The 20,465-nt window shown below is 41.1% G+C and overlaps 1 protein-coding gene across 5 annotated transcripts in view; it reads right to left on the bottom strand.

Moving 5' to 3' along the window:
- Positions 1 to 9,960: 9,960 nt before the first annotated feature.
- OSBPL3 (oxysterol binding protein like 3) overlaps positions 9,961 to 20,465 on the bottom strand; it is a 183,698-nt gene continuing 173,193 nt past the window's right edge. For 4 of the 5 annotated variants that reach the window (XM_007981848.3, XM_073009041.1, XM_073009042.1 and 1 more), the window contains 3 exons: positions 20,200 to 20,326; positions 17,764 to 17,886; positions 9,961 to 13,709 (listed from right to left, as the gene is read on the bottom strand). In XM_007981848.3, coding sequence (XP_007980039.2) covers positions 13,613 to 13,709; positions 17,764 to 17,886; positions 20,200 to 20,326 — 347 coding nt within the window. In that variant the 3' untranslated portion in view covers positions 9,961 to 13,612. The remainder of the gene's footprint in view (positions 13,710 to 17,763; positions 17,887 to 20,199; positions 20,327 to 20,465) is intronic. The other variant, XM_073009039.1, reaches the window with a different exon arrangement.

The raw sequence follows: 20,465 nt of genomic DNA, 5'->3' as shown, positions 1-20,465 counted from the left end.
TGTCATCTTGTCAGTGACCAACCTGGTCCTCACGAGCCCTTCACATATTGGTGAGCAAGAAAAAGTGAACTGAAGTTCGAACTTTGTTTAACATTTAGTCTAAATGGGTACAGAGTTTCAGTTTGGGATGGTGAAAAAGTTTTGGAGGTGGACAGTGGTGATGGCTGCACGGCAATGTGAATGTGTTTAATGTTGCTGAACCATGTATGTATGTATTTTCATTGTGATGAAATATACATAAATTTACCATTTTAACCATTTTTACCACACTTAAAAATGGTTAAAATGGTAAATTTATGTATATTTCATCACAGTAAAAAAGCAGCCTAATCTGATCATGTAGACAGTCGGCTGTGGTCATGCACAGTCGCTTCTGGAGAGATGACCTCTCTCTTAATTTCCTGGGTTCTGGCCTCATTGTTCCTCCCTAAGATTGTATTTGGATGTGGTGGGGGCACTGGAGGTGGTGGCTTATGTGATCTGTGGCACAGGGAAGAGCTGAGGGCCTTGGGCATGATTTCCTTGGCCTCCTCTGGTTCCCTTAACCAGCCAAGTACTGCTGGCATCTACTCTCCGACCTTTGTCTCATGCCTCTGGGCTGAGGAAACAACAGATATTGTGACACATCAAAAATTCCATTGTGACCTAAGTTGGGCAGCAGCGTTGTGGCTTATTTAGCATGGAGAGGAACCATGAGTCACACATGCCTCTTGTGTGTATCCACCAGGCATCACAGGGGAAGGAGGGAACATGGCCCCTACCCACATATTTCAAAGACAGTACAAAAGCAATAAATGCAACTCAATGAAAAGCAGCACATCGTTGTAAACTACATGCCATTTTTGAGGTCCTGGAACAATCATGAGATTAGAAGGTGGTGTCCCAGCTATGTGCTGATCAAATGCTGATCCACAAACCGTATGGTGCTATCTGGGTCTGAACTACCTGGTGGGACTTGGTGGTACTGGTGGTGGCAGTGGTGTGTGTGTGTAAATTACCACCAGAACATTAGCCAAATCTGAGAATCACTGCTTATATCGATATACCTTTCCTAGTCTAATATTTGTTTAAATTACGGCAGTTAATAAAGAAGACAGCATGCTCTTGGCTCATTAAAGCCATTACAACAGTAATAGTGTCATGGAGAACCAGAGAGGTTTTTTTTTTGTTTTTTTTTTTGTGGGTTTATTTTTATTTATTTATTTTTTTTGAGACAGAGTCTCGCTCTGTCACCCAGGCTGGGGTGCAGTGGCACAATCTCGGCTCACTGCAACCTCTGCCTCCTGGGTTCAAGCAATTCTCCTGCCTCAGCCTCCTGAGTAACTGGGATTACAGGCACGTGCTACCATGCCTGGCTAATTTTCGTATTTTTAGTAGAGATGGAGTTTCACCATGTTAGCCAGGCTGGTCTCGAACTCCTGACCTCGTGATCTGCCCACCTCGGCCTCCCAAACTGCTGGGATTACAGGCGTGAGCCACCGTGCCCCACCCAAAGAGTTTTCTAAAAGCACAGTTGATCATAATTCGCCTTTGGTAAAATAAATGGGAGCCGAAAGCACTGAACAAATTCTATCCTCTCCAAGGCTCTTATGCGTATCTACTTATTGAAAATGCCTCCAAACGCTCAGACATGAACTATTCTGGTGAATATAAAGAGCTTATTTTTCTATTTGCCCTGGCTCTTCCCCTGCCCCAGGGACTGAGCCCTAAGAATTGCATCCTGGGGCTCTGGAGCTCTCTCGGGTTCAGCCACTAGGGGGCACTGCAATAAGAGTGGTGCCCTGAGGAGACAGGGCCTGGGATAGTTCTTCCTCACTCTGGGCTGAATTTTTCTGGCAGACTCCACATGTCTCTCTACAGCTGCAGCTCCCGATGGCTGTCCCCTCCTCAGGAGCCCCAGCTACTGCTGGGCAGTACCCACTTCCCACTGTTGCTAATCTCTCAGTGACTTCAGCCTGCTCACAGCCTTATAAGTAGTCCCTTCATTTAAGTCTCTCAAACCGTCTGAGTTGGATTCTGTTTCCTGCAGGGGCACCAACTAATAAGCCCATAAAAAGAAATCCTTTACTGCTATCATGTAAGGGGACAGTGATGTCCTGATGTGCTAATCACTGATGGACATTAACTGTGATAATGCTGGTATTTCACTGGTATGACTCAATTTCTAAACTAATGGTTTGGAACTTATACCTTCAAATTGTATTGCCTTCTCAAAGCTGACACCTTAGGATGTTTCAATACCATCATGTTAAAATATTCTGAGGCTGCCTTTAAAGACATTCTTTAGTGCCCATAACACATTATTTTGAATAATGGTGAAAAACAGTCCTCCTTTAATGGCAGATTTGATTCAGTTCAACAGAAAATATCACAATATGTATAGGAAAATTGGCAATAATTTCATTATGTTCATATGCAAATTCCACTGTTATCCAAATGTCTTTTATAGCTTGTTTTTCCTTTCCTTTTAAGCCAGGATCAAGGTTCATGAATTGCTTTTGGATGTCTCTTTTAAGTGTTTTCAGGGATGCAGAGATGTGACTTTATGTCAGTAACTCTGGGGTATAGTGCATTGTGTAACACCATTAATATATCAATGGAAGCAAATGGAACTAAGGGTGTTTCTGGTATTGCAAAAGACACAACTCAGGTATGGGAGATGAGTTAATTATAAGGGCGATTATATTGGTTTGAGTAGTAAGCATTTTCCTCTTTCACATTAGGACACACACACACACACACACACACACACACACACACACACACCTGTGAATGCAGCAGGACGAGCCGCAGACAAAACCCCTCAGACATCGAGTTGAGGAAGGAAGGGCTTTATTCAGCCGGGGGCATCGCCAGACTTATGTCTCACAAACCAAGCTCCCTGAGTGAGCAATTCCTGTCACTTTTAAGAGCTTACACCGGGGTTCGCGTGAGAGGATCGAGATCAATTGAGCAAGTAGTGGGTACGTGACTGGGGGCTGCATGCAGCAGTAATCAGAACGGAACAGAAGAGGACAGGGATGTTCACAGTGCTTTCCCATACAGTGTCTGGAATCTATAGAAAACACAAGCAGTGAGGTCAGGGGTCGATCTTTAACTACCAGGCCCAGGGTGCGCTCCGGGCTGTCTGCCTGTGGACTCCATTTCTGCCTTTTAGTTGTTGCTTCTTCTTTATTTGGAGGCAGAAATTGGGCATAAGACAATATGAGGGGTGGTCTCCTCCATTATTTTCCCCATTGAGAACTTCACTCGTTAGTGGGAGTTTTCACTTTCATCCTCACTACCCATGTCTTCTTATAGGACAGATCAATAGTGATTCATATAGTCCACTTGTGCTGAAGCATTCTGGTGAACTATGGTAGCGATGAAGCTTTTTATCATTTGAAGGAGTACAGGGAGCAAACAAGGGAGTAGTAAGCAGGTTCTCCTAGTGCTGAGAACCATTTTCCAAATATGGTCCCAGAATCAAATCCATGCCACACTTGCACAGGCACATATGCCAGTTTTGTCATATCTCTAACGATGTCTTCAACTACTTGCCCTTGATCATCTACGTGTAGACAGCAATTAGTAAGGTTAAATTTCCCACAGACCCCCTCCCCCAGCTGCTAGCAAGCAGTCGAGAGCCAATCTATTTTGATAGATAGCATTTCTCATCTGAGTTTCCTGCTGGGCCAGAATAGTCAAGGCTCTGCCAGTTTTATTAGTGATTATTTCTAAGACAGCTTGTAACCGTATGATTCAGGTGAGCATGTAAATGGGGGTCCCATATCCCCACAAGCCATCTTGTGCCCAAGTAGCAGGTTCACAGCACTGTATGATTCTCTCAGGGGGCCATTCATCATCTTTCCAATTTCCTATAGCTTTGCTTCTCTTTTTGCGGGAAGCATAGACAGGAAAGCCCAGGAGTTCACCTGTTTTTATGGGCAGTAGGAAGAAGGACTATTTAATAGTGCCAGTAACACAACTACCTGCCCACTGGTTGGGTAATCTGGTGTAAGCTCTATGCCCGCATATCCAGTATAATCCAGTGGGAGCTGTCCAGTCCGGGTGGAACTCCGGGTGGGTCCACATGGTTTGCAACTTTGGGAATTTACTAAATGGATTCTTTTTAGTATGGTTTAAACCCCACCAGGTGACTGTTCTTAATTTTATTTTAAAAACTGTAATCACAGGGGGCTCAGCTCAGATGGGTTATAACACACATCAGGCTGGTGCCTTCCTGGGATACATACCTTGTACTGGGTGGCATTATGCAAACCTGTCCCTTTTAGAGTTCCAGCACACTTATAATAACTATAGAACAAAAAGACAGTTTTAACTTTTTGCCCTACCTTAGTGACCTGATGTATACAATGAGAACAGTCGTTAGTTTGAGGAAGGTCAGTTGAAGTCCCTACTGTACAAGTCCAAAATTTAAGGAAAATAAGTCCCATGGTGAGTTTTTTCATGCTTCAGCCATACATGGACCAGTCAGCTTCCGGGTGTGACTGGACCAGGGCTTGTCGTCTTCTTCAGAGTCACTTTGCAGGGATTGTCCGGGCTTGGTCTCACCTCCCAGGTCTCAGGTGCTGCAGGTTTCACGCAGCGAGGGTGGATCCAGGCTGGGATTTCTTCTACTTTCATGGCTGTGGGAGTGGTCAAGACGACAGTCTGGGGTCCTTTTCACCATGGCCACAAGAGGGCTATGTTCTAATCCTTGATCTACACCTGATCACCCTTGCTGTCTTCTGTACCAAGGCAGCCACAAACGCCAGCCCATTGTCCAAGCCGATTCACAAGGGCAGTCCAAACCTAGGGATGAGATCTCCACATTTGGGCATCTTGGTGAAGTCTGCTTGAAGATCTTCAAAGGGGGCTGCTCCATAAGCCTGTAGGGCAGGACAGTTAGACCTTGCCTAGTATTGTGCTGCCAGGTGGTGACACACTGCTGTGCCACTGTTTTGGCAAGGGCTGACAGATGCGAGATGTAGAAATACTGGCCTAACAACTTTTCAAGTGACTCTTGGCCTAGGTGAGTGGTCTCATGTACAGCCAGTATGACTGCAGCTCCTAGCAGGTGTGGCATAGCTACTCTTCTATCTTCTATCTGATAACCGGATCCATCCCTCTTCTATCACCTACCCCCCCTCTGGTTGATAAAATGCCAGGGTGAAAGGGATGGTCAATTGGACTAAAGCACACGTTCCACTCCAGTTATTTGGCAGAATGTCCAGTAAAGGTCCATCACAATACCATCACACATCTGCTTGGGGATGAACAAGGGCTGACTTACTGGTAAGCTCTTAAAAATTCTTAAGCTCACTGCATCCCTTCAGGTCTCCAAGGAACGCTAAGTTTCCCCCCTGTTGTGAGAGACACGAAGTGAACTTAGTGTTGGAAGATGGAAGCTGGATGGGCCTCAGGGGCTGACCCGCAGGGTGCCTGACTTTGGGATATAGCAGAGAGAGTTTGACACAACCTATTACTCTAGGCTATTGAATCCTGGAAAAGAGCTACCATGAAGTCCACGCCTGGTCGACTGAAGGACCACCTTAGTGGAAAGGGGACAATCTGGGCCTCTGGCCTGCCATGTGCACAAGCATAACAATTGCTTTTGTTTAACAGGCCAATGGTATATTTGATTCATTCCAACCAGGCATTTGCATCTTGGTATCCTGTCTTAATTGTCAACGTTTGTTTTAAGTCTTTAACTTCTATGATCCTCTAATAAAATGAATGTATGATTTTAGGAAATTACAAAAACTGGTTGGGGCGGTCCATCCTTGCTCTTTAGTGGCCCACAGAATGTTGGACCAACTATGGCATAAAAGCTCTACACTGGGGAGTGAGACTCCTGGTTGGCACTGGGGTCTTTGTTGAAATCTCCTCAGATAAAATGGTCCTAATTTACTAATGCCTAGTCTGAGGAGAGTCAGGAGGAACAGAGGTACTTTTCTGAAGTGGAGGGCTGTCTTTGACTTGGCAAGTACCCACAAGGTGTAACAAGGCAAGCATTAAATGCGATAGTTTGAGGCGAAATTGACTTGGTTATGTTAATAACTAGATGGTCAGCAACAGAGCGAGGAAAGAAGATGAGTAATAGAATAGATGAAAGAGTTAAATTTTTCTTAGCTTTAGTTTGGTAGGGTTTTCCCCAGGACTATGGCCCATGACTCTTGAGCGGTGGCGCTTTCTTGACTCGGGTGTGATGAGTCCATCCCTTTTTTGCTGTACAAACAGCAGTCTCGGTGGTTAGCAGCACAAGGTAGGGTCCTTCCCAGGCTGGCTCAAGTTTTTCTTTTTTCCACCCTTCGATGAGAACGTAATTTTCAGGCTGGTGCTGGTTTAACAGAAATTCTAGGGGTGGTACATGTGCTAAAAGACTTTTAGTTTTGAGGGAAAGGAAAGTGCAAGATAAACCAAGTATATAATTTCTAAGAAATTGACCTTTGGTTTTAAATGTGGGGACATCAGCAGCGGACTTTATAGTACCTTGGTGTCATCTTACTGAGAAATTTCCTTTAGCAACTATTTTTATTAGTTTTTAGACCAAAGAAAGCCAAACACCATTTTATATTTGACAATGCTTTCTGTATGACTTTTATACCAGATAAGCTAAATTTCACCTTTATATTAGTGTGTTATTAATGTTAAACTTAGTTTTAATAAAACTTTGTAGATATATTTAATTTTTAATGTCTGAGCATAAGGTAAGATTTTTATAGACTCTTTTTAACCTTTTATAATTTTTGTAAAAGAGCAGGTTAGTGCTTTAAAAAAAACCCGTTGTGTTTTAACTTTAATGTCCAGTTCACTGAGAAACTGGATGATACCGCTTTAACTTTAGCTCATGTTTACACACAGAATTTTCTTTATAGTTAACGTTTTAAAACTTGCTTAAACCTTCAAAAATTTTTTAACCTTTTAATGTAGGTAAAAATTCACATTTTTATGCCTCTTTATAATCCTTTTACTAAAAGTATATTTTACTTTACTTATATATCTTGCATATAAACTGTTTCTTCAATAGTTTTACATTCAGGAGGCCTAATTACTTTTAAATTATACAACATTTCTTGCATAAATTCCTTTTTTATAACATACATTTTTTTTTCTTGTTTCACTACTTTCACAGACAATTCTTCGACACGTCTCAACTTTCTGACTTATTGCAAACATCCCTTTCTTTAAACAACCAGTTAATTTATTTTAGGACAAGAATTTACTACATAATGTTCTTTTTACATAAATTCTACCCCCCTTTTCTCTCTCTCTCTTTTTAACTTAGGATAGTTCTGAATTGGTGAGGTGTGCTCACAATGAGGTTTCCTTTAAAAGTTATTTTTCTACTTTTTTCTGTTAGCAAAGCTGTTGCCGCTACAGATTGAGTGTATTTGGGCCATCCCGGGTTACTGGGTTAAGGAATTTTGATAGGAAGGCTATGGGTTGTCAGTGGCCTCAGTGCTATTGGGCTACGCCCTTGTTTACACTGACAACAAAGTGGTACTGGGGTGTTATATGGTCATGAAGACCTGTAATTATCAATTATAGGTTCTAAATTTACCTTGGCTTTTAAAGAAATAGCATACACTGTTTTTTTCTTAACTACTTGTATATCTCTCTTTCTCTTTCTTCTGTGTCTGTCTCTTCCTCTCTGACTCCCTCTTTGTCTCTTCCTCTCTCTTTTTTTCTCTTTGCCTGTTTTCCTCTCTCTCTTTCCCCCTTTGTCTCTTTTCCTCTCTCTTTTCTCTCTTTGCTGGTCTTTCCTTGCCTCTGTCAGCCGCTTCTGCTGCTGTTCTCCTCTCTCCTTCCTCTTCCCCTAAGGGAGGGACCGGCGGGAGTGGAGCTACTCTTTCTTCCTTGGCTGTCTGTCCCTTTGCCGCTAGTACTACTGCTGCCTGTCCTCTTAACCACTGTGGGGGGTCTAAAACTAGCTGCAACCAAATATCTGTGTATGGAAACTGATCTGGGTGTCCTGATTTACCAGTTACTTTGTGCCATACCTTTGAAACTAGGGACCTGTCTAGGCTTCCTTCTGATGGCCATCCCACCTCTAATGCCGGCCAATCTATCTCATACAAAGCCTTAAGCTTTCCAGGTGTCATAGCGATTCCATAGTTCCCACTGAATCCTTTCTTGAAATTCTTTAACATAGCTCCTAATGGGGTAGACTTACCTTGTGTTTTACTCATTTTCCTCTCTCAGGAGACAAAACAACACTCTTACCACAAAGAGGGAAGGGAAAAGGGGGCAGTCACTCACTCCCCAAGCAATTCACACTAAAACCAAAGTCTGGATAAGGAGTTACTCATTCATCAAGCAATTTGAGCCAAGTCAGAACCAAAATCAAAGCCAAACAGTTCAAATCCAAAAGTCAATGCCGAAATCTAAACCAAAACAGTGCAAATCTAGTCAAAATCAAAACCAAAACCAAGGCACCGATAAAGGCATGCCATGGGTGATCAGGCCAGGCTTCCCCTCAGATGGAGTGGGCAAGTTCCAAGACCGGTCTTACCTGTTGCAGATGTCTGGACTCCAAGCGCCAATTCCTTTCTGGTGTTCAGCTGCTGTGTTAATCCTCCATGGGGGCCTACCATGAGCTGCTGTGGCGAGGTGTTCCACCAGGGCAATTGTCCACCCAGGAGTGCTCTCAGGATTTGCGTCACTAAAGCCGGCTGGAGTCCCCTGCAGGGATGCTCCACAGCATAGGCCTAAGCCACCTAAAGGGCTGCCTCCACCTCCTGCTAATCACCTCACTTGCCCATCAGGGAACTGAGAAATGTAGCAGGACAAGCCGCAGACAAAACCCCTCAGACACCGAGTTGAGGAAAGAAGGGGCTTTATTTGGCCAGGAGCATGAGCAGACTTACAAAACTGAGCTCCCCGAGTGAGCAATTCCTGTCCCTTTTAAGGGCTTACAACTCTAAGGGGGTCCGCGTGAGAGGATCGAGATCAATTGAGTAAGTAGCGGGTACGTGACTGGGGGCTGCATGCAGCAATAATCAGAACGGAACAGAAGAGGACAGGGATGTTCACAGTGCTTTCCCATACAGTGTCTGGAATCCATAGAAAACACAAGCAGTGAGGTCAGGGGTCAATCTTTAACTACCAGGCCCAGGGCGCACGCCAGGCTGTCTGCCTGTGGATTTCTGCCTTTTAGTTTTTGCTGCTTCTTTCTTTGGAGGCAGAAATTGGGCATAAGACAATATGAGGGGTGGTCTCCTCCCTTATGAACAACACAGGTTTGAGCTGTGTGGGTTCAATTATACTCAGATTTTCTCCTGCCTGTGCCACCCCTGACACAGTAAGAGCAACCCCTCCTCTTCCTTCTCCTCAGCCTACTCAACGTGAAGCCGATGAAGACAAAGACCTTTATTGTGACCTTTATTCCACTTACTAACAGTATATTTATTTTCCCTCTAATGATTTTCTTCATAACATTTTCTTTTCTCTAGGTTAATTTATTATAAGAATACAGTCTATATTAAATATATCGTACAATAGATCTGTTAATTATCTGTGTTGTTGGGAAGGCTTCTGGTCAACAGTAGGCTATTAGTAGGTAAGATCTGGGGGAGTCAAGTTATATGTGGATTTTAACTGCATGGGGTATTGGCACCCCAGCCCTGTGTTGTTCAAGAATCAACTGTAATATTTTCATAGCACTCTGGAATTGACAGAGGGGCTCCTGGGGTTGGAGGTGTCCTGTCTGGGGCTCCAGTTGCCTCAGTTCTCTCTTCCATGGGCTGAGGGGGATCTACAATTGTGGCATGCCTTGGGAATGTTAGGGGAAAGGTATGGTGACTCTATGGGTTCCAAGTGTTTTGTGTCCCAGGATATTCTTATCTCTAACCCCCATCACTTCCAGTAACCTGACGTGTTCCTCCTCGAAAGAATTCAGGCAAGGGTCCTGTTCTGTTCCCTTTTAGCAGCCAAATAACCTTCCCATTAACCTGGAAAAACAAAGACAAAAGTGGCCTCTTTTCCATGTTATTTATTCACATTCAACTAGCTACATGAGGGGGATAAGCAAATTAACAGGAGCTTTTTGGGGAGGCACAGAGGTACGGATGGAAGGGTGGGATTAAAACAAAATAATTTTCAGTGGTTAAGTGGAAGATTTACAAATATCTATTAAAAAAGTATCCTCTGGATAAAATCATCAGAAATAAAATAAATTAGCCACTTCTGATCACTGCATTTCCCCAAAGTCTCTGAAAATGGTTTGCACTTTAGACCGTCATGATTTGCAGATATTTACATGACACAGGTTTCCAACATAGAAAAATGAAGACTGAGTAACAGATTAGTACGATGCAGAGGAAAATCGAGCAAATAAAAATAGCTATCATCTGGTAACAAAAATAGATTTATGCCGGTGTTAATATCAAAATCAAAGACATTCAAACCAATTATGCCAATACATTGGAATCATTATTCCTAAGACTATGAGGACAACTTCTTATTGCTTCTACTCATAACCAAAAGGTCTGCAGAGATTCTGTGGTAGCCAGAAGGCGTAACTTGTAGTGTATGTAGTGAGGGCTATATCAACGTTCAACAGCCAAATAAAAACTTTATTATTTTTATTTTAGGCTTGACATCTTTAACAGTAGAACAAGACCACTCATGATAAATCTGGAAGATGCAGATGGAGGACAGTGCTTGCAGCCCAAGCAAATGATATACTGCAAGTAATTAAAAGCAGAATATGAGAAAAGCAGCAGTGTAAATGAAGTAAACATTTTTTTAAAAATTAGTTTGTATATTTCCCCCAAAAGTCTCATAGGAAGCACAGGACACCTGTGCGGCTGTTTGGGCATCCTGGGTACCTCTTGCCCTCAAGCGAACTCTCATCTCTTTAGTTAGGACCAGAATCCACCTGGCTTCTAGGAGAAGAACTACATGGAGAAGCTGCATTGAGGCTTTTATTATTAATACCTTTGACTCAAGGGAATACCAGCCTTGGGGTGCTTTAGGGCCTGGGGAGGGAACTGATTGGCTCTCCTGCTACACTGGAGACTGTCAGCTCATTTCTGAATGGATTTCCTGCAGCATGGGGTAGTCAACAGCTTTGACAGGAACATCACCTGAAGTGCAGGGTGGTTACCTGCACAAAGTCCCATTTCCAAGAATTTCTGTGTAATTCACCAGAACTTTTGGATGGAATAATTAGGGGGGAAAAAAAGAGGTTAAAACATGTAACTCAAATGGTACAGTGATTAGCATTATTTAACCAGGAGACTAAAGTCCAGAAAATTAAATTCTACCTTAGGTCTTCCCAAATGATGCCATGTTTCTGTTTTCTTCCTCTTAAAACTATAAAATGTCCTAGAGACATAACATTTGGGGGAAAGATGCTTTTGAGAAAATGGACAGAAGGAAAAAAGAAGTCATTTTCCCCTCAAGATAGTTTTAAGCTTATAGTATCAGGATCATCACCAAGCTGTTTAAATTTCAGAAAAGCCCTTTATAGATGCTAGTCCTGACTAGATTTTAAAATCTGCATATAATTCTGTATCATATTTTAATTCATTCCCACCCCCATCTCAAACAAGATGACTACAGAGGTGATGTTTCTTCCAGTTGTCCTTGGGACTCTAAAATAAAGCATGAGGGCAAGTGAAACAACAACATTAGGATAATTAAAGAATTTCCAAATGCTGCATGACAGTGCTACATCCCTTCAGCCTGTACATTTTGTTTTCGTTGCTTCTTTCTTTTTTGAGCCAGTCTCTGGAGCAGGCCAGTGTAACAGCCAATATTACTAAGATTCTACATTTACCCTCACACTGTGGAAACTACATTTGTTTTCCCCTTGAGTGCCCTTAAATCTACAGCCTGCTTCCTCATGCCTGTGAGCAGAATTTGGATAAATGCTTGAAATGGAAAGAACAAAGCACACACCAAAGAATCTGACTGTGTCGTTCAACTGCTTAGAAATGGAAATGATATTCACATTGTGTTCATCTTGGCATCTCGATAAAATGAATCCCATATTTAATGAGTTGTTTTAAAATGCCAGTCACGTGCAGATTCCAGAAGGCTACAGATCCACTTTAAATAACTCTCCATTTTGAAAATGCAATATTGTCCAACTGGTTATTTGGTATGACAATGAAAAATCACACATTCTTTTCCTGTAATTATTTTACTCTTCATTCATAACATTCGATATGCTCTGAATTTAAGTATCTAAAAGTGTTTTCTGGAGAAATCTTTTTACTACATCATTATACTTGATATTCCATAGGATTGCTATGGACTTTAGAATAAAAGGCTTAACAATCAGGCTTTGGTTTTAATGTCATCTGGGCAGAAGTTGGAATTGCTTTGATAACACAATTCAACTACTACACATATTATTGTAATGTGAAATAACACATTTAAAAAGACAAAGGTTCCCCTTTCAGTAGTTATAATCTGTATTATTCAAGACTGCTGCAAAACTCACAAAAGAATGATACGGATAACAAGGAAGTATAGGAAAGGGGTAAGACACTTACTTAAAGCTTTACCAGAACACAACACAAAGCAAGAACATCAATTCTCTACATTTGTCTATAAGGCAGATGGCAAACTTTTTATACAAGATCTAAAATATGGTGCTTATTAAGAGGTAGAAAATACTAAAACAGCATTTAAGAAAAACATGTTGAGTTATCCAAAACAATCAGTTACTTTACTAAACTTTTACAAAGTCAAACTGCTGTGTGGAATAAACCATACGTTTTATATTAAACTGGGACATTCCATACTCATAAGGGAGGTGATCAAACGGAGGGTCAAAAAACTAGGAGTAGGGTGGGAAGCAGGAAACAGTCTCTTAACTTCTCAAGGACTCAGCTCTCACTAAGGAGAAATTTCCTACTGTCTCTCTGGGATGCTACTGTGATATTTAATTAATTGGAATTTTTTCTCTTATTAATGATAATTTCTCTGAGCAAGAGGGTATAATTTTGCACACAAGGCAATAGAACTATAGGGAGAAACAAGTTCAAATGTTTCCTTTTCAAGAAGGTGCCATATTCATCTTATATAAAAATATACATTCCATTAATCTTATATCCTCTCCCTAACCACTAAAATGCAAATGAAGATATTCTTCAGACTCCAGCACCAGCAGAATTGTTCTGTATGAGCAATTCAAGAGCTGTCTGAAGCAAAAAGATATCTCAGCTACCAAATTAAACTTGGGTAGCTTACGCGTGGGTGAGTAACCCTGGGTATTCTCACTTCTTAATGCACCTGGGAGAGGTTGATTTTTTTTTTCTACAACATAATTTTATAAGGCATAAATTTAATTGGAATCTTCCCTAAACTTTGGAAAATTAGTGCTAAAGCTTCTTTTTGTAACCCACACATGAACATTCAATCTTTCATTTTTATTAAATAGTTTATATATAAAAAGAAATGTCAAGGTGTTCTACATTCATATAAACAATCAGGGTAACATTTGAAATTGTAAAGAAACGCACTGAGGAAAATATAGAATTAATGAGTTACAATGCTAAGCTAAGCACAAGTGATCATCCTAGAGTACTGTTTAAATATATAAACACAGGTTTGTGCCGCTTCAGAAAGCGAGCACGGGAGAAATACACTAACGTTATCTTTCTTCTTTACTTTTTCACCATAAGACAGGATGGTCCAGTTTGGAAAAACCAAGATCTTTTCTAAGTTCCAAATAGGTACCGTTGCTCAACCACGAGTCATCATCGGATTTCCTGTGAAAGAAGAAACAATTTCTTGCAGACTCTTGAAACCAGCGTCATGTTCTCAAGTCTTTTTCCTTCCTAACCTCCCTGCTTTCCCCATCCTCATTCGCACACACATTCAGCGTCCCAGAGTGTTGGGACTGGGAAATCTGGGAATTAGAAGTCCAGAAATAATTTTGTTACCTTTTTTTTTTTTTTTTTTTTTTTTTGAGATGGAGTCTCTCTCTGTCATCCAGGCTGGAGTGTAGTGGCATGATCTCGGCTCACTGCAACCTCTGCTTCCTAGGTTCAATCGATTCTCCTGCCTCAGCCTCCAGAGTAGCTGGGACTGCAGCCATGTGCAACCACGCTCGACTAACTTTTGTATTTTTAGTAGAGACATGGTTTCACTATGTTTGCCAGGCTGGTCTCGAACTCCTGACCTCAGGTGATCCACCCGCCTCGGACTCCCAAAGTGCTGGGATTACAGGCATGAGCCACCACGCCAGCCCATTTTGTTACTCTTGACTTTAACTTCTCAAACTTAGAGGCTATGAAAAGTGGTGCTTCTGACAGAAGGAGGGTGCAGGGAGAGGCTGTCATATACAAAACATGACTTGTATGACTGTCAGCACCTTGGGAATGACTGCACAAAAGCTACACATCAACCAGGTTGTGCATAGGAAGTGGTTAACATTTATTTATTTATTTTTAAAGGAGGCTGGGTGTGGTGGCTCACGCCTGTAATCTCAGTACTTTGGGAGGCCGAAGCGGGCACATCACAAGGTCAGGAGTTCGAGACCAGCTTGACCAACATGGTGAAACCCCGTCCCTATTAAAAATACAAAAATTAGCTGGGCATGGTGGCGGACACCTGTAATCCCAGCTACTCGAGAGGTTGAGGCAGGAGAATCACTTGAAACCAGAAGGCGGAGGTTGCAGTGAGCTGAGATCACAGCACTGCACTCCAGCCTGGGCAACAAGAGCGAGACTCCGTCTCAAAAAAAAAAAAAAAAAAGTAATTGGAAGCCATAAGAAAGTCTGGAAAGATTAGTCCTGATTTTTTATTCTTTGAATAGAGAATATATGACACAGAACAAAATTCAAAGGGCACAAAAGGGTATACAGCTTCAAGTTTTTATCTTCCCCCTCTCTGCCAGCCTCCTGATTCTTCTCCTCAGAGGTAGTGATGTTATCAGCTTCATTCTTTCAGAGAAATTCCGTGTGTGTGTGTGTGTGTGTGTGTGTGTGTGAACACGCACTCTATCCCCTCTCATTCTGACATAATGTTGCACCAGACACTGTTCTACTCTTTCAGCTTTGACATAATGAAATATATTGGAGATCATTTCCAATTAGTACAATAAGGCAAGGGTCAGCAAACTATGGCCCAAGGGTCGAATCCAGCCTTCTGCATAGCTCTGAAATCTGTTTTATTGGAACATGGCCATGTCCATTTGTTTAAATACTGTTTATGGCTGCTTTCAATGCTGAACAGCGGGGCTGCATAACTGCTACTAAATGAATTGAACCTGATGGCCCGTAAAACCAACAATATTTATCATTTGCTCTTTATAGGAAAAGTTTGGTGACTCCAGCAATAAAGGATTCCTCATTTTCTTTTTATACAGTTGTATGATTTTCCATTGTATGGATGGACCACAATTTACCTAACAGGTACCCGACTGATGGGTACTTAGGTTATTTCCAAACTCTAGCTCAGCACATGTTATTTTGTATGTGTGTGCATATAGTTACATTAACAATTCCTGTAATTAGCATGGCTGGGTCAAAGAGTATGTGCATTTGTGATTCTGACTGATATTACCATATGGTTTAGAAGCAAAGTGGAGCGTGCCTGTTTTCCCACACTCTCAGGAATGTAGATTTTTATCACACTTGTTTTCCTATTCCAGTAACACTATGTGTTTAAAAATGAGTCAATCTGTGTATCAGACAGTTCACTATTTTAAAACAAAGAGGCTCAGTTTGGTCTGAGCTACAGTTTCCACTTAGAATTTTCAGTGATTTTGTTGTTGTTCCTCAGTAAGTGTTAATGACAACATCCAAGTCCCCATATTCCTCTCCAAAATCTCTTTGCCAGGTTTCTAATTTGAACAGTCCCATGGAGGACTGCTACTGCTGAACAACTCTCACTCCTTCTCCAATTTAAAAATATTTCCCCATCTAATACTATGATAATTTTATAGACAGTCAAAAAGAGAGCGACGGCTGCCCAGCTGAAGCGGCTGCCCTTTTTCATTCCAGACATAATTCCTTCCTGATGGCAATGACAGCATAATCACATTCTGTATCTTGCATTTACATGGTAATGTGTTTCCAGCAGAGCTCCGCAGGCTTCCTAAGGTCATCCTTAATGTCTCATGTTGGATTGAGTTGATGAATCTCCTTAACTAGTCCTTCAGACAGTTTGGTTACCTACCATTTTTAATGATCCTAAAAAGCACTGTAATGAACATCTTTATAATTGTAGTTTTTTTAAACGAAAACAGACAATGTATGAAAGAAAAAGAACCAACCTATTTAAGGGTGTAATGTGTTTATCTATTAACTGATCAGTAAATCAACTGATCAGTCTGTTAATCTATCCATTTTTCTATTTCTTGTCTTTTTCAAAAAAGAATGTAACATTTCCATCTTATTCTTTAAATGTTGAAATGAAGCCTGAATATTTCAGGATGAAATTTTGGCCAGTTGATTTTCAATCACTGATATCGTGAATTTGTGGAAATGATCAGAAGGGATCTAGTAGAATCTACATCAACCTTAGGGAAAAGAGCATCATATTCTTCGAGACAAAACCTTATTTGTTACTATTTTGATGTTTTGGAATACATATTTTATTACTGCTGCTGTTATTAATAACTAAATCCTCATAATAGTACTTCTGTTGTCCACTAAAAACAAACAAAAACACAAAAAACATCCTTAAACAATGAAAAGACACTGGTGGCCCTGGAAGGACTTGGGCAGATGGAGCAGAGCAGGAACTTGCTGCTTTTTCACATATGCCTATTTAACTTTTTTAAAAAAAAAGAATAAACAGAAAAACTAAAATGATATAGGCCCTGGCCTTGTAGTGAGGAGAGTCAGGCCCCATTCCAGGGTATTATACCAAGTCCTTCACAAGATCCCCTCCCTGCCTTAGGCTTTCTCTTCTACTCAGTTATAGGAGGAGATGGGGAGGTGAAGGGTTGAAGATCTCTCATACCTCCTTTAAAAATTTAAATCTATTGGCCGGGCGCGGTGGCTCACACCTATAATCCCAGCACTTCGGGAGGCCGAGATGGGTGGATCACAAGGTCAGCAGATTGAGACCATCTTGGCCAACATGGTGAAACCCGTCTCTACTAAAAATACAAAAATTAGCCGGGCATGGTGGCGTGCACCTGTAGTCCCAGCTACTTGGGAGGTTGAGGCAGGAGAATGACTTGTACCCAGGAGGTGGAGGCTGCAGTGAGCCAAGATGGCACCACTGCACTCCAGCCTGGGCAACAGGGCAAGATTCTGTATTCAAAAAAAAAAAAAAAAAAAATTAAATCTATTTTAACAAGACCTTCTTGGCAAGTTATTTTAAAGATAACAGTAAATGCAAGCCCAAGTGTCTTGGAACTTCTACAATGCAAGAAACAGACTGCTTGGAATTTCCATACTGCTTACCTGTGGAGTGATCGTGAATGATCTCTGTCATAGTGTAAAATGTGCCTATGGGGGTGACCAACCTTAGCTGTGAATTTAATAAGCTGGCCTGGCACTGGCACCCAGCTCTGGCAGGCTCCCTGACTGAGGGCCTCCTCTGCAAACTCACTGGTTGAGGCACTGGGAAAGCTCAAGGAATGCAAAAACACAGGCCCTCGTCCTGCCTGACGTCAGAAAGAGGGAGGCCCTGAAGGCAAGTGCCAGGGAAGGGCCTGGCACAGAGGAGCAGTTCCCCCAGGCGGAAGTAGGAAAAGCCTGGAGAATGCTCTCATCTGGGGACAGCGCTGTTTACTTGCTGTGAACCAGAAGCATAACGTGCTGGCACCACCTATCAACCAAAAACCTACTCAATCCAGGCACGAACCTGAAAAACCGAGGCTGGTGCTCCACGTGATTTTCTTCTAAGACCCGCCGCCTTTCTCTCTGTAGTTGTTCAATCCTCTGCTTTTGTATTTCAGCTTCTTCTAAGTTCCCTTCTTCTAGAAACCTGAGGCATTGAGGAAAAAAAAAAAGGAAAGGATATGAATTCAAGAAAACAAAACAATCATTACTACGCAACTTGTATGTGTCTACCACTGGATATTCAAAATCCGTTCCTATACGTAAGACCCTGCCCCCAACCCTTTAATTAGTATCTTGAAGTAGTCAGAGAAGACATTTTTTGAATTGGTGATATTTACATAATTCAAAAATTATATCTACAAAAAAGAATTTGGGGCAAAGTCTTCCTTTCTTCCTGGTCTCTAATTCCAGCCACCTTTACCCTCCCACCCTAGAAAACCCACTTTATTATTTTCCTCTGCATCTTTCTAGAGATTCTTCATGTGTATATAAACAAATATTAATACATATTCTTACCCTTCCCTCCATTTAAAAAATATAAATGGTAGCATGCTATGTATCTCTTGATTTTTTGTTTTGGTTTACTTTTTATTTAACAACATATCTTAGAGATCTTTCCATGGACATACACAGACATCTTCATTTTTTAATAGCCACATAATATCCAGTTGTGTGGATGTATCTCAATTTAGACAATTTCCTATGGATAGACATTTGAATTGTTCCCAATTTTTTAATGTGACAATGCCGCAATAAATGTCCTTGAATAGCCACCATTTTACATGAGTAAGTAGGAAAAATCTGCAGGAGAAACTTCTAGAAGTGAAACTGCTGGGTGAAAGTGTGAGTGTGTAATTTATATATTACTGAACGGCCCTTTGTGGGGATTACAGCAATTTATATTCCCATCAGCAATGCTGAGAGTGCCCTTTTCTCCCATCACCTCAGAATGTATAAAACTTCTGAATTTTTGTCAATCTGATAGGTTAAAAAATGAGATGTCGACATGATTTTTAAATTTGCATTTTTCTTATTATGACTAAGGCTGAGAATCTTTTCAGATGTTTAAGGGATAGCTGCATTTCCTATTTTGTGGACTGTTCATTTTCCTACGTCCGTTTTTTCTTTTTTTTTTTGTTAACACAAGCTTAAGATAAATTTAATTGAAAATGTTCATTATAGACATTAACAATGCTTACCATTCTTTAAACACCATATACGTTATTAATATATAGTGTATATTGCAAATTAACTCCATTCTTAGGTTTAAGAAACACAATTGTAACAGATTTTATACAAAAAAATACTTCCCTAAAAAAGTAGACAAACTGCATGAAACAGTACAAGCATAATGTGCACAGCAAGATAGCTTGAAGCATTCTGTGTGTGGCATTCTTTAAAATAAATTACAGGAATGGGCCCATTTGGGACCTACTGTTACAGCTGACATATGTAAATGGTTTCACATCTTTTTTAGGCGCTTGCTAACGACGGTGTTCAATCCCTGCAAAATGAATTTACCTCCGATCTATTACTAGATTTCTAGAGGCAATTCATGATATGAGTTGCAGATATGGACTTCTCTGTTTATCATTTATCTTTTGACCTTATATAGTTTTATTTATTTTGCCATAAAGAAGGGCTTATGTTTGTTTTTTTGGGGGGGGGGCGGGGTCTCACTGAGATACCCAGGCGTGGTCTTGGCTCACTGCAACTTCCTCCTCTTGAATTCAAGCAATTCTCGTGCCTCAGCTTCCCAAGTAGTTGGGACTCCAAGCACGTGCCACCATGCCTGGCTAATTTTTGTATTTTTAGTAGAGACGGAGTTTCATCATATTGGCCAGGCTGGTCTCAAACTCCTGACTTCTAGTGATCCACCCGCTTCGGCATACCAAAGTGTTGTTTGTTTTTAATAAAGCCAAATGTAACAATCTTTTCTTTCCTTGGGCTTCTAGATTTTCAGTCTTAATTAGAAAGACCTTAGGGGAGATATTATTATTTCCATTTTACAGAGTAGGAAACTGAGGCTGGGAAAGATGAAAAGACTTACCATATATCACACACCCTGTAAGCAGCAACCTAGAAATCAGTAGTTAGATCTCAGTGCACCAAAATCATTTAAATCTGAGGGCTTGGGGAGCTGGATGTTGTTCACCCTTTGAAATACACACTAAGTTCTTTATGATTGCATGCAGTAAAACTCTTCAAAATAAACACTTTTTTTTGGCATTTCAATGGAAATGGGGCTTTACGGATAACAAAGGTCATGCCACACATGGATTCAAGTTGGGCCCCAGCTCCTCCGTGACACAATTGTTTAAAGCGTCCCCACCTCTCAACTCCTGATGACATTTTCCACCTTTCTCAGGTACCTCTGGTGGCCCGAGGATTGCTAATAAGACTTTTTGTAAAGGGTTTTACATCTCTGGAGAGAAAAATCTTTAAAAAAAATCCTTACCTCTGGTCTGGCCTAAATCGAGTGTCAGTAGGTGGTAATAAAGACTTTGATGACGGATCCATTTCATTTAATTCCAACGCAAACTGTGTGAAGCCATAGTATTGCTCATAGCCTTTCGGCATGGGATCTAAGAAGAAAATAAATCATTCACCCCTAACTTGCATGTCGCTTATGTTACATTTTAATTCCTTCACCTTTTTCATCTCAGCCTCGCTACAATTTTTCTCTCTCAGCTCCCTTTCATTTCTGTTAAAATATTCTGACTA

This window comes from Chlorocebus sabaeus, chromosome 21 (assembly GCF_047675955.1).
Source record: "Chlorocebus sabaeus isolate Y175 chromosome 21, mChlSab1.0.hap1, whole genome shotgun sequence".
Classification (NCBI taxonomy): domain Eukaryota; kingdom Metazoa; phylum Chordata; class Mammalia; order Primates; family Cercopithecidae; genus Chlorocebus; species Chlorocebus sabaeus.
This window is presented reverse-complemented; position numbering and strand designations above follow the sequence as displayed.